The sequence below is a fragment of the Myotis brandtii genome, unplaced genomic scaffold (assembly GCF_000412655.1).
Source record: "Myotis brandtii unplaced genomic scaffold, ASM41265v1 scaffold208, whole genome shotgun sequence".
In the NCBI taxonomy this organism is placed as follows: domain Eukaryota; kingdom Metazoa; phylum Chordata; class Mammalia; order Chiroptera; family Vespertilionidae; genus Myotis; species Myotis brandtii.
This window is the reverse complement of record NW_005357764.1, coordinates 4,155,800-4,170,286: the sequence shown is the minus strand read 5'-3', so window position 1 is coordinate 4,170,286 and position 14,487 is coordinate 4,155,800. Positions and strand designations below refer to the sequence as shown.

Sequence of the window (14,487 nt, the reverse complement as noted above, 5' to 3'; positions counted from 1 at the left end):
GGGTGGCGCTGCAACCTCCCCATCGACCCTGCCTTGAGTGTGACAGGGGGCGGTGCCCCAACCCCCTCGGCGGCCCTACCCTGAGCGTGACTGAGGGTGGCATCGCAACCTTCCAATCTGCCCTGCTCTGTGCATGACAGGGGGCGGCGCAGCTCCCCAATGCACAAATTTTTGTGCACCAGGCCTCTGGTCCTATATTATAAAGAGCTAATATGCTAATTCGACTGGACAGCAGAACGACCTTCTGGATGACCTTTCGAAATGACCAGTGGGCGGGGCCGCAAGGCAACCCGGGCTGCGACAGCCGAGCCCCTTACACTAATTTCATGCATCGGGCCTCTATTATGTCCATGTAATAGGAAATTGTTTGCAATAAAAAGCAGTCAAGTATTGATATATATTTCATCATGAACTTAGAAAACATTCTTCTAAATAAGCCAGACACAAAAAGCCACATATGGTATGATCCCATTTTTATGAAATATCCAGAATAGGGAAATCCCTAGGGACAAAAAGTAAATGCTAATGGGTATGAGGTTTTTTGGTGGGGGATGGTGAAAATGTTCTGGAACTAGATAATGATACTAGTTGTACAGCTTTGTAAGTACATTAAAAAGCCACTGAATTATACACTTTAAAAGGTTGAATTTTATGGTGTGTGAATTATATATCAATAAAAAATTGCAAACCCTGGCTGGGTAGCTCAGTTGGCTAGAGCATTGGTCTGATATGCCAAGGTCCTGATAAGCTAAGGTTGTGGGTTTGATCTCTGGTCAGGGCACATACAAAAATCAAACAATGAATGCATAAATAAGTGGACCAACAAATGGATTTCTCTCTCTCTCTCTCCCCTTCCCTCTCCATTTCCTTCTCCCCCTCTAAAATTAATCAATCAAAAAAATTTTTTTAATTGCATGAGAAAAAGGTTACAGAAAAGGTTGAAGTACAAAAAAATATGTAGGTCTTCCTAAGTACCAAAAAAACCTTTAATTTGAAAGCAAGGAATATACATTTCAGAGAAATAAATATAGCCAAATACACATAATTCTAAAATGTTATAAATTTGATAAATGTTTGTCATACCAGTAAATGTGAATGGACTTCATCTTCCTTTTATAAGGAAAATATGTTATTGTTATTAGGAGTCAACTTTTTTTTCTAACATTAAAGAGTTAATACAAAATCAAATATATAAGTAACAATTCTAGTTCTTGAATAGGAAATGTCAGTATCGACATAAGACTTTTAAAAAAAATATATTCCAAGTTGGTTTACTTTATGAAAAAATGTTATCCCCTGGGTTTTTTCATTTTAAAAGCTTGGAAGAAGTGCCCACCAAGTAGTTTTAACTATTCCTAGAGGTTAAAGAACCCAGATTATGGTGAGTAAATACCATTCCTCCACTAAAAGGATATAATCCTTCATGAAATAATGCATTACATCACATGTGGAGCAGATCATTATTTGACTGGGATTTCTGTGTCAGAAAGTAAAGAAGTACCAAAACTATTGCAATTTTGTCAAAAGTTTATAGAGTCAGTCCATCAAAAGGTATCTTGAGTATCAAAAAATGTTGCTAAAAGTTTATCAAAAACTTTTTTCTGCATTTTTTACATTGATCTATGCCCCTTTCCTCCTTCGTTTCTTAATATAATTTACAGTAATAGATTTTCTAATATTAACTACCCTTGCATTCCCAATAAAAGCTTGACTTGAGCTATTATCTTTTTTTTTTTTTTGCATTTCTGGGCCCAATTTGAAAATGGAGTCTAGGATTCTTACATTCATTATTTCTTATTGAGATGTTAGCCTATGCTTTTAATTCCTAGTTCTCTTTTGTCATATTTTTGTGTCAGGGTGCTGTGAGCCTTAATACTTGGGGACTGTTGCCCTTTTTTTCTGCATTTGGTGTAAGATTGGTTTTGTGTCATTTTTTTAACCTGGAACGACTTCCATGTACCTTCATTGTGATTGTTGACAGGCTAGATTAACTTTATGTGCTCGTGGATTTTTTGGAGGGTTTTTTTTCCTCTTGTTTTTATTTTCTTTTATAGTAAGTACCCTTCCCGCCATTGTGTTTGGTCTATTTTTTTAAGCTACTTCTAGCTATTTTTATTCGTTTTTTGATTTGTTTTGTTTTTTAAAAATATATTTTTATAGATTTCGGAAAGGAAGGGAGAGGGAGGGAGAGATAGAAACATCAATGATGAGAGAAAATCATTGATTGGCTGCCTCCCGCATGACCCCACTGGGGATCGAGCCCAAACCTGGGCATGTGCCCTGACCACAAATCAAATCATGATCTCCTGGTTCATAGGTCCATGCTCAACCATTGAGTGTCACTGGCCGGGCTCTAGCTATTTTTATATGCCTTCTTAAAAATAACCAAAGTTAATAAGTAGCGAACTTATAAACGTTTAATGCTGGTGACTGTATCCAAATGTAATTGCAGTTGTCCAGTATTTTAGTGCTACTTATTTCTTCTATAATTTTTCCTTATTGTATTGTTTTATGCAATCATTATTTGCATAAAATACTTATACAAATATTAGATAATGTACTTAGAATTTTTTGGTTTTAAATATTCTCATCTCTGGAACATTACTTATGTGCACATGTGTTACATCTGAGGTATCCCCTTTAAATTTTTCTTTATAAAGGTGTTTTGTTGGTAAACATCTCAGCTGGGTGGTTTTTTTGTGTGTGTGTGGTTTTTTTTCCTGAAAATAGCTTTACTTTGCATCCTTCTTGAAGTTGGTTTTGCTATGAATGCAATTTTAGGAGAAGAATGTTTTTCAGCATACTCAATATATTCTATTTACTGGCATCCATTGTTTTTTGAGATGCCAGTGATTATTCTAATTACCCTTCCTTTACAGCTGATCTATATTTTTCCTCTGGCCTCAATAAAAGTCTGCTGTTTATCTTTATTGTGTGAATTATAGTTGTAATTTCTAGCTATCCTGCTTTGGATTTGTTGGGCTACTTTGGGCTTTTTTTTTTTAAATAGAAAAAGTCATTTTTTTCTTGATATGTCTCATTCCTCTTTCTGTTATCACCTTCTTGAAATTTGTTTAGATATGTGTTTAATCTTTTCAACTCAACCTCTATATCTCCTAAGATTTCTTTCTTATATTCATCTCTTTCTGACTGTGCTGCAGACTGTTTTTTTGTTTCGGGAAGGATATCCTTGTCCCTCTTGTTACTCACTGCTTGTTAGCCTGGTAGTGAGGAGAGAGGACAGACATTTGGGGAAGAATTATTTTTTTTTTTTGGTCCTGGTCAATTCTCAACTGCTTTGTTATTTATAACTTCTGGCTCATTTTCAAGTTTATCTTTGAAAGTGTTTTTCAAATTATAGCTGTGTATTTTCTGATACTTCCAATACATTAAAGTGCTTGCAAGTATGATTCTGCTGTCTATATACACACACACACACACACACACACACACACACACACACACACATACTAGAGGCCTAGTGCACAAAATTTGTGCACTCAGGGAGGGGGCGTCCCTCAGCCCAGCCTGTGCCCTTTCACAGTCCAGGAGCCCTGTGATCAATCGCCCCAAAGAGGTAGGTCCCGCCCATCTGGCCGGGGCTCCGAGATGGATCGCCCCCGCAGAGGGGCCCCCCGCCTACCCGCCCCAGTGTCGCCGCCCGGTAGCCTAGGCCTCCCTCTTTGGGGTGATTGATTGTGGGTCTCTGCCATCAATTGCCCCAAAGAGGTAGGTCCTGCCCACCTGGCCGGGGCTCTGTGATGGATCGCCCACCCGCTGCAGTGCCACCGCTGGGTAGCCTGGGCCTCCCTCTTTGGGACGATCAATCGCCCCAAAGAGGTAGGCCCTGCCCACCTGGCCGGGGGTCTGTGATAGATCGCCCCTGCAGAGGGAGGCCCCGCCCACCCACCACAGTCCACCTGTCGGTGGCCTGGGCCTCCCTCTTTGGGACGATCAATCGCCCCAAAGAGGAAGGACCAGGCCACCGACAGGTGGACTGTGGGGGGAGGGCGGGGCCTCCCTCTGCAGGGTGATGATGGCCCAGCCCCCAACCAATCTCATTGCACCTGCCTTGGCTGGCTTGGCGTGAGTGGGTGTCAGCGTGGTCACCCGGATGGTTGTTCTGCTGTTCGGTCGTTTGGTCAATTTGCATATTACACTTTTATTCTAGATATATTTTTTTTAATTGCTTTCAGAGAGCGGGTACAGGAGAGGGAAGGAGAGAAAGAAACATCAGTGATGAAAATCATCCATTGGCTGCCTCTTGCACGCCCTCTACTGGGGATCAAGCCTGCAACCTGGGCAGGTGTCCTGACCAGGAATCAAACTGTGAACTCCTGGTTCATAGATCAGTGCTCAACCACTGAGCCACACTGGCTGGCCTGCTGTCCATTTTCTATTATTTTTCATCATGTTTGTTTGCTCACATGTTTGAGTTTTATTATGGTTAGGGATTTTGTTTTTTGGTTGTTTTTTTGTGTGTGTTTGTACCTGTGTTTATATGTCTTGAACTGTAGGTGTGGGAATTTTTTGAGGTTTGGGTTACAGTTGCATTCTTGCAAAGAGGTTTTAGATTTGTTGTCAGTTGCTTATGTACATTGTTAATTTTGAACTTCTTTAAATTTACTTATGTGCTTAAGGTGTTGTGAATTTGAACAACAGACCTGCATGAGGAATGGCTTATGTTCTGAATTCTCAGAGGAAATGTTTTTGTTTGGTTACTTTTCCTCCCTCTTATCTCAGTACCAAGCAAGTTTTCTTCTTGTACCCTGCAGAAGGGACTTATACTGTGCTTAACCTTTACAATAAGGTTGTTGCTGTTTGGGATGAGTTTTCTGAGTAAGTCTCCTATTGGATTCCCCATCTTTGGTGGATTTTCTATTTTATTTCCTGCCTCTCTTGCTCCCTACAACTCTCAAAGTGGAAAGTGTAGTCTCTAGAGTTGAGAAATCATCTGGTAGATCAGAGGCTTTGTTGGTAGCCTACCTCATGGTATTCTTGGTTTCACTTTATTCTTGGTCTTTGTTTTTTTTTTTTTTTACTTTGTGCCACTTCAGTATGCATTTGCAAAGTTTTATTTTTTTAAAGTCTCACATTTGCTTGCATGTTAATTAATTAACTTTTTAAAAAAATATATTTTATTTATGACCCCCTTCTAGCCACAGTGCTGCCCACCCCAGGTGCGGGTCGCCGGGGAGGAGCCACGGGAGGTTGGCTCCAGGGCGTATCTGGCCCATCTTGCCCAGTCCCACCCCACACATCAATGAGAGAGAAACATCCATCAACTGCCCCCTGCACACCTCCTACTGGGGATGCGCCTGCAACCAAGGTACATGCCCTTGGCCGGAATTGAACCTGGGACCTTTCAGTCCACAGGCCAACTCTCTGTCCACTGAGCCAAACTGGTCAGGGCTAATTAACTTTTAACTTATTTTTTGTTATTCCTCACCTGAAGATATTTTTTCCATTGATTTTGAGAGAGGGATTGGGGGTGGGGGAGAGAGAGAAGCATCGATGTGAGAGAACACATTGATTGGATGCCTCTCACACCCTTCCCGATCAGGGAGGGGATCCAACCTGCAACCCAGGTAGGTGCCCTTCACTGGGAATTGAACCTGACCTGTGGTGTGGAGGCCAACACCCTAACTATGGAGCAATACTGGCCAGGGCACATTTTGCATGTATTTAAAAGGAGCTGTGTTAAAGACACTTAAACCTTTATACATTATTCAAATTTTCCTTTCATTTGATACTTCCCCCATAATTTGAGCTTAGAAACTTTTTTCCTAAATTCAATTTACTACTATATTTAAAGATCTAAGAATCATATGCTATTAGAATTTCACCTAAGATAGATAATCTAGTTCATCCTTTGGAATAGAGCAATATGAAGGAGATGACCTTTTTTGTCATACTTGGATTTTGAGACCTTACTCACCCACTTGTGTGAGGTACTTGTTTTGTGAGACTCTGTAATATCTTTTTAAAACTAGCTTGTCCTAGAATCATTGTGAGCCTTAAATGAGACAACATACAGTTTCTGGTACATGGCCTAGTGTAGTGGTTCAGGAAATACTGTGGTTGTCCCATCAGTTTTTAGAAGAGGAGATTGAATTATAAGAAGCATATATTTGCTAACTACACACAATTTTGTACTTGAGCTGGAAATCAATTCCCTATCTCTTCTGGATTTTACCTTTCAGAAGAGTAATGTTCGGTAACTAATTCTGCCTGCCTGTATATTTCTTGAATAACTTATACATATTCTAAGGACTGACATATTTGGGAAAAGATAATTTAATAGAATTTAATGTAATATTCATTATGGCACACCTTTTGAATGTTAAGTGAACAAACATCTATATCTATATATATAAAAGGCTAAGCGACCATCCGACTGTCCAACCGGCCGGTAGGTATGATGTGCACTGACCACCAGGGGGCAGACACTCAACGCAGGAGCTGCCGAGCTGTGGTGACTTGGCCGGGGGGTTCTCGGGGAACACACCCCAGAACCAGAGAAGAGGGAGTTTGATTCCAGGGTGCATCACCCGAGATCCACCCTCAGGGGAGGTCAGAGAGCCAGTTTTGGCCCCATCCCCGCAGGCCAGGCCGAAGGACCACACGTGTTGGAAGGACCCTGCTCATTCCACAGACCCCCTTCTAGCCATAGTGCCGCCCACCCCAGGTGCGGGTCGCCAGGGAGGAGCCACGGGAGGTTGGCTCCAGGGCATGTCTGGCCCGTCTTGCCCAGTCCCACCCCACAGGCCACCTTCTAATTAATTTCCTTTCAATGTGCATGGATCTGTGCACCTGGGCACTAGTACTAGTATATACTATAACGCAGTTCTTATCTTAGGGAGCTTGTTAGCCTGTGAGGAGCCTTTAATAATTATGGTCAATATTCTTAGTGCAGTAGAAGTAGCACCATCCTGGGGCAGAAGAGGAGTTGTTTGAACTGGGTCATGAAGTTTGTGTAGGATGCCAAGATACTGGCAAAGGAGGAATGGGTTTTTAAGCAGAAGTAACAGCAGCATATGCAAAGGTCTGAAGGCTGTGGGGAGCATGTTCTGTTTATGAGAAGTCTAGGTTGTGTGCACTCAATAAACCAGTCATAGTCTGAGGAAAGGAATGTCTCTGGTAGTATTGATGATGTGTCTTAAATGATTGCTAGTGTTCAGCATGTGAAGATAGAATGGGTAGGATAATACAAATTGATGAAATAAGTTACTTAGCAGAATATAAGTTACTAATCTATGAGGACCATGGATAGTCACATTGACTTGGCCACTTACTCTTGAACTCTCACACCTAAAACAGAGCAGCTTAGACATCAGTTCTTTCTTAGAAATCATCAGGAAATTTTAGAGGTTTTGTTTCTTGGTTTTTTTTGGTGGGGAGGAGCTAAGAGAGCGTTTTTTTCCAGGCTTACACATATAAGATAAAGTGATAAAAACATTTTGGGAATGGAGTGTATATAACTTTGACTACCCAATATAATAGTTTAAATTTTGTTTGGTAACTTTAGGGAGGTCCATTGTAGCATTTTGAACGGGAGACTTGACATGATGATTTATCTAGGTGATTTATCTGACCGTGCCAGATGGAATGAGAGAGGAACATGTCTGAAGCAGCAGGATCACCTGTTACTATATATCAAGACTGAAGTGATTAAGACTTGAGTAAGTAGTAGTAATAATGTTGGCAGTGAGAATAGCACCAGGTGTTAGTCCTGTAGAGTCAGGCTGGACCTTGCTTTAGCAACCTCAATACTTGAGTTTTGGCTAAAAAAGAATTCAGAGCCAAGACTCAAACTATGAGAGAAAGTTTATTTACAAAGTTACAGAGGTAGAATAAGTGAGCTGTAGAAGGAATGGGCTCAGGAAACAAGTTACAAAAGCAAAAGAAAGGGCCCTTGGAGTTTAGGAGACGGGACCTGGGGGGAAGTGGAGAGGACTGGAAAGGTGAAGGTGTATCTCTGAGAGGGAAAGCATGCTGGGTCCTCAGTCCTAAGGGCTTTTAAGGATGGAAATTTTAGAGTAGGTCCCAAGGGATGATCTTAATAGAATATTCATCAGCTTTCCAGGTGTGTCCTTTCAGGGTTGTTGTCTCTACTGATTGGTTGGTGACAGGGCAAGGGGTCATTAGTCAGTGCAATTGGTCCTGACTCATGGCCTGGCTCCTCTGGTTTTGCTGCTTTTCTGAGCCTGGAGCTGAAACACAACTGAAGCCTAGAAGTTATGCCTACTAGTCAGTGTTTTAAGGGAGTGGTCATGCAAGGGGCCACCTGGGAGTTCCAGGAGGCTACTCCTCAGCCCCTTGTTCCTTCTCTAACAAGGAGGTTACCACATTACTAGCAACATGCCAGGGGATAGAAGGTCAGGTGTTTAAACTGCATGACCAGCAATATGCTAGGGGAGGAAAAGTTATCCTGGGGGCAAGATCCTTGTTTTCTTAATTTTGTCCCTTGCTAGGCACCCGGGGCTTTACAACCTGGTGACCTTCTATATCTGGCCCATCGTCCTTGCTTTGCTTATGTCTGTCTAACTGCCTACCATAGTAACTGTCCTTCTTCCTTAAAAGAAAGGACATTGTGAGAGTGATTTATAAAAAGAATTGACAAGTTCTAAGAAACAATTGAAGATAAGAGTTGGAAATGTTGATGAAATTTCATACTTGGGTGACTGGGGTATTTTTTATATTAGCAAAAGATAAAACATTGTAGAAAAAGTAGTTGAGGGGGGGAGACTGAAATTGTTACTTAATGGATGCGAAGCTAATAATAAAGTATGCTTTAGGACATATCATTTGTAAAAGTAATTTTTAAAAAGTATGGTTTAGTCTGTGATTAGACAGGCAGTGTGGTCTTGTGTCCATAGCATAAGTTATAGAGATAGGCCTATATTGCAACTCACTTTTAGTAAGTATCATTGTTCTAGACTGGAAAGTCACTAATCTCTTTGGGTTTTACTTTGTTCATCTATAAATTAGAGATAGCAATACTTGCTTACAGGGCTGTTGTGTAAACTAAATAGTATAATGTATTGGCACACCAGTCCATTTTATGCCTTCAATACATATTAATTTTTCCTTCTTCCTTAAAAGATGCCAGCCTCACTCTTAGCTATTGTCATACATTAAGATGGACACCAAACACTAATAAGTTCACTGGAATAAAATCCTTGATTGTTCACTAAATAAAATATGTATATGATCAGGCAGCTTGTAATTAGACTAGCAAAGAAGTTACAATTATTGAATGTGTAGGTGTAGTTAACAGTCTTCATTTCTGGTAAATGACTTTACTTAGAGTATGTTTGTGTGAGCAAGAGAGACTATTTCCTGGAAGGAAACTGTGGTCTCCAGATGTTTATAATGATGTCACCTTTAATCTTTTTTGAACTCATGAGCATTAGACCATTTTCTTGAGGCAGTTTCTTGCAAGAAGTGAATGAAGCCTCCTTATGAGCTTGTTAAGACTCCATAGACTGTCAGTGATATGGAAAAATTGGATATTTAATCAAGAATGTGAACATGTGTTTCAGGTAGAGAATTCCAAAGATAATGAAGATAATATTCTCCAAAGAGAAATTCCCGCCAGGCAGTCTCGACGAAGGTTTCGGAAAGTTAACTATAAAGGAGAGCGCCAAACCATTACTGATGATGTGGACATCAACAGTTACCTTTCTGTGAGTGTATTTAAGAACGTTTTGTGGATCTTCCTTATTTTCATTACAGTATCTTTACATATATTTTGGTAATATCAACACTTTGGGCTCTACATTTAGAAGTTTGGGGCTGGTAAATATATCTGTAATTTTTAAAAATACTTCTGTTGAGTTGACTAGAAATACTCCACCAGTGAGAGTTTTGTTTTTGCTTTAGTTTTTATTTTCCGTTTAAATAATGTAAAAAATAATCTTACTGTATTTTTTTAGACATATTTGTGGATTGTCTTGTCTTTTTATTGCCTGAATGGAATATAGAGTAGAGTCCTGGAAACTCAGGTAATAGACTCATTGATAATGCTATAAGGCATTCAAAAGAAAAAAAAAGTCAATTCTGCCCTGAGGTGTGGGACAAATATACTTAATGTGTGTTATTGCAGAAACATATGCAAGTGTTAAAGGTATATTTCACATGCAAATATTGAAAAAGTAGATGAAATATTAATTTGTGTAACACCAGAAGGAACATAAGCTGTTTCTTCAAAAATCTTTAGTTTTTGTAACTGTAGATAACTTCATTTTAGATGGAAAAGTAGTTGAATCAAGAAGTAAGGATAATTTAAAGAATAAATCCAGGTGTATTTTATCAGTTTTCAAAGGAGTCATGATCCCCTAAAATATAAAAGCAGTCTAGAGATTGATCACAGCAAAATTTCTGAGGGTATGTTTAGTTCTTTTGGATGTCAGAAACAGAAATTTACTTATTTAATGTTAGGAACAAAAGATTATTTATAGAGGAAGTTATTTGTACTGGAATAAGTGTTAAATTTAAGTCAGCTCTAAGGATTTAGTCGCATTTGCCTAATTTTACTGATCCAGTACATTCTACTTCTGACAACAAACAATAACATGATATAGTACCAAAATTTTTTTACTGCGTTCAGACCATACAAAGTTCATTTTTATTTTTCTTATTTAATAATTTATTTTTTATAATAAATTTCCCCATCACTAATTAATTTAAGCTAACACTTTTGCCTTACTGCACAAGTAATATGTGTCGATTTTAAATGTGCCTAAATTAAAACTTGGTTAGTCTCACAACCCATTTATGTAACCATTTTCTTAATGTCCTGGTACTCCATTTTAATAATTCCCATAATTTATTTATTCAGTTCCAATATTAGGTCATTTAAATTTCTCTAGTTTTTCTATAATTTTAGAAAAATAAGGTGCTAAATGTATGTGGTTATATTTGCCCATATCTTGGTTTCTTTAGAAAAAATTTCAAGGACTAGAATTGCTAAATTGAAGTATCTTTAATTTGTGCTATTTTGTTCTCCTTGTATGAGTTAGAGTATATAATGGTGTTTTTTAATTGAATTTATTGGGGTGGCATTGGTTAATAAAATTATACAGGTTTCAGGTATATAGTTCTATAATACATCATCTGTATATTGTATTATTTATTGAGTCTACTTCATCACCATTTTTCCCTCCTTTACCTTCTACCTCCCCCAACACTTCCTTCCCTCTGGCAGTCATCATACTATTGTCTCTGTCCACTAATCTTTCTTTTTTGTTGTTGTTATTTAATCTCTTTACCCTTCTCACCTAGCCCCTAACCCAGGGGTGGGCAAACTTTTTGACTCGAGGGCCACAATGGGTTCTTAAACTGGACCGGAGGGCCGGAACAAAAGCATGGATGGAGTGTTTGTGTGAACTAATATGAATTCAAAGTAAACATCATTACATAAAAGGGTACGGTCTTTTTTTTTTTTTAGTTTTATTCATTTCAAACGGGCCGGATCCGGGCCGTAGTTTGCCCACGGCTGCCCTAACCCCTTCCTCTCTAACCATTGTCAGTCTGTTCTCTGTATCCAAGGGTCTGTCTCTACTTTGTTTGTTAGTTTATTTTTATTATATGAGTTGGACTGTATAGCTTTTGCGTGTTTTTAATTGCTTGCTTATTCTAGTCTCAACTTTAGTGTGTTCTCTTCCCAAGTTTTTTGGTATCTGAAAGTTGTCCTCTTGGATATGCTGGTTTCCTGAGTAGACCAGAAAAACCAATAGCACACTGCTTGGAATTCTGTCCACTGATTACTTTGAACAAGGAGTGGCATTTTTGCATGTGAAGGCCTATATGGCAAATTTTAGGTACTCATCCTGCTAAGTACCATCAGGACTTTGGCATTTCATGGAAGGTGGGGGGAGAAATAAGTTGATTCAAATTTAGAGAAAACATTTATTAACTATGAGACTGGGTTAGAGAAGTATTTTTGGTCATATTACTTGCATGTGTTATTTCTTGAAGTAATAGGTTTGTGTGTTTTTTCTAAATGATATATTTCAGGTAATGTAGCTATTAAGAGATCTTCATTTGTTTATAATTAATTTAACCAATTATGTAAAACCTATGTATCTGGCCAATTCCTACATATTGGTAGTTGCTCTGAATAAATAAAATCTTATTTAATATTAATTAAACATTTGATAATTAACCATCTAGTAGGGAATTGATTTTATGGCTACTTACGGACTTCTTCATTTCTTTTATTCTGTCAGCAGTTCAGAGAGGAAGATCAGGAATCGCCGTTTCTTCTCTTAGACAGCAGTGGAAATTTGACAGTTTCTTTTCTCATTTGCAAACCATCATCAACTTTTTCTTGCTAGAGTATTGCAGGTCAAAATTCTTAAAGATGTACAGAAGCTTTTGTTACTGTTGTGTTCTTTATCATAATTATTAGTATATAAACTGTACATCAAAGGTTTTGTAAATATTAAGGATTTTGCATGTATTTTCTAACAATGCTTAGAATGATTGAAAAAGATGATTTCTTCTATTCTTATAAAATATTTTCATAGTTTTGTCATACATTGCTTTGCATAAAGATGAGAACCATAATTTTATTTTTTAAAATATATTTTTATTGATTTCAGAAAGGAAGGGAGAGGGAGAAAGAAACATAAATGATGTGAGAGAATCATTGATTGGCTGCCTGCTGCACGCCCCCAACTGGGGGTCGAGCCCACAACCCGGGCATGTGCCCTTGACGGGAATTGAACCCGGGACTTTTTTAGTCCACAGGCCAACGCTCTATCCACTGAGCAAAACCAGCTAGGGCAGAACCATAATTTTAATGTAAATTTTTTTTTAATGTTAAAAAGAGCACTTCTATTACAGTAATAACATTTTTAAAACTCCTTTGGGTATTGCTATCTGAGCTTGCAACAGATTTAAATGTCTCCAAATTTCTCAGTGATTTCAGAGCTTTAATCTTTGAGGAGGGTGTATTTGATATTTAGAAATAGCAAAAAGGATATTGGAAGCGATACTCAAAGACTAGGGTGGGTAATTAAGGCAAGTGGAAATAGTCTAGTACAGTGATTTTCAACCTTTTTCATCTTATAACACACACACACTAATTACTGAAATTCTACGGCACACCAAAAAATATATTTTTAGCCCATCTGATTAAAAAAAGGTATGATTTTGATTGAATTACAAAAAAATAATACTAATTACCTACCCTTTTTGCTCCATAGTGACTGTTTTAAAAAAAGCTGGTGCCTATACTTGTGTATAAGGATTTCTGGTACCAAGAATTAACCAATCAGGTGCAACCTTACTATGTAGTGTGACCAATAAGATGCAACTCTAGCCCTAACCGGTTTGGCTCAGTGGATAGAGCTTCAGCCTGCGGACTGAAGGGTCCCAGGTTAGATTCCAGTCAAGGGCATGTACCTTGGTTGCAGGCACATCCCCAGTAGGGGGTGTGCAGGAGGTAGCTGATCAATGTTTCTCTCTCATTGATGTTTCTAACTCTCTAGCCCTCTCCCTTCCTCTCTGTAAAAAATCAATAAAATATATATTTTTTTAAAAAGATGCAACTCTATTATATGACCCATATATTTATGGTTCAAGAGGGCATTCACAGTGGATGGCTATTGTTGGGCTGTCGTAATGTTTTTATTTTTATTTCTTCTTCTCTATTTTTGAATAATAAATAGTATGGATACTTGATGTTCTTGTTATCTACTCTTTGCTATATTCCAGTTTCCTCAGTAGACTAAATCATACCTTTTTCTTGTTGTCTGTGGTAGTTTCTATATTCTCAGGCTTAGGATGAGCTACTGGCCATCTTCCTTTCTTTCTCCATCATAACCCCTGCTAACTCTTCCCAAAGGGACACGTAGAAAGAGAGATTTACATGGCAGCATCATGAGTCATGGTTTTAAATTTGGAGGGCCTCCTTTTGCTCACCCTTTTTAACATATTTTCTTTCCCTTGAATTCAGAGTTCTTTTTAAAAAATATATATTTCAGAGAGAAAGGGTGGGCGGGGGGTGGGGGGGAGAGAAAGAGAGAAAGAGAAAGAGAGAGAAACGTCAGTGATGAGAGAGAATCATTGATTGGCTGCCTTCTGCATGCACCCTACTGGGAATCAAACCTGGACCCTTCAGTCCTCAGGCCAACACTCCATCTACTGAGCCAAACCAGCTAGGGCTAATTCAATGTTCTTAAGCAAGTGTGCTGCAAGAATTTTTAAAACATGCAATACCTGATCATTTATTTAGGGACACTGACCTCTTTTCCTTCAGATTGTCATTTTAAAAGAATGACAACAGCTAACACAATAGTCTTTCAGTCTGAATGAATCAAAATTATATCCTTTTTTTGTTGTCAGATTGACAAAAAATATATTTTTTTGGTGTGCTGCAGAATTTTAGTAATTAGTTTATGTGTGCCATGAGATGAGAAGGTTGAAAATCACTGCTCTAGTTTATTGTTCTGGGATAGTATGGCAGGTAGTAGGCAT

At 38.6% G+C, this 14,487-nt stretch overlaps 1 protein-coding gene across 1 annotated transcript in view; it reads left to right on the top strand.

The window, feature by feature from the left end:
• RAPGEF6 (Rap guanine nucleotide exchange factor (GEF) 6) overlaps positions 1-14,487 on the top strand; it is a 188,132-nt gene that overhangs the window by 59,288 nt on the left and 114,357 nt on the right. Inside the window, 1 exon segment of the mRNA XM_005865527.2 lies at positions 9,546-9,689. Within this exon segment, the coding sequence (XP_005865589.1) occupies positions 9,546-9,689 (144 nt within the window).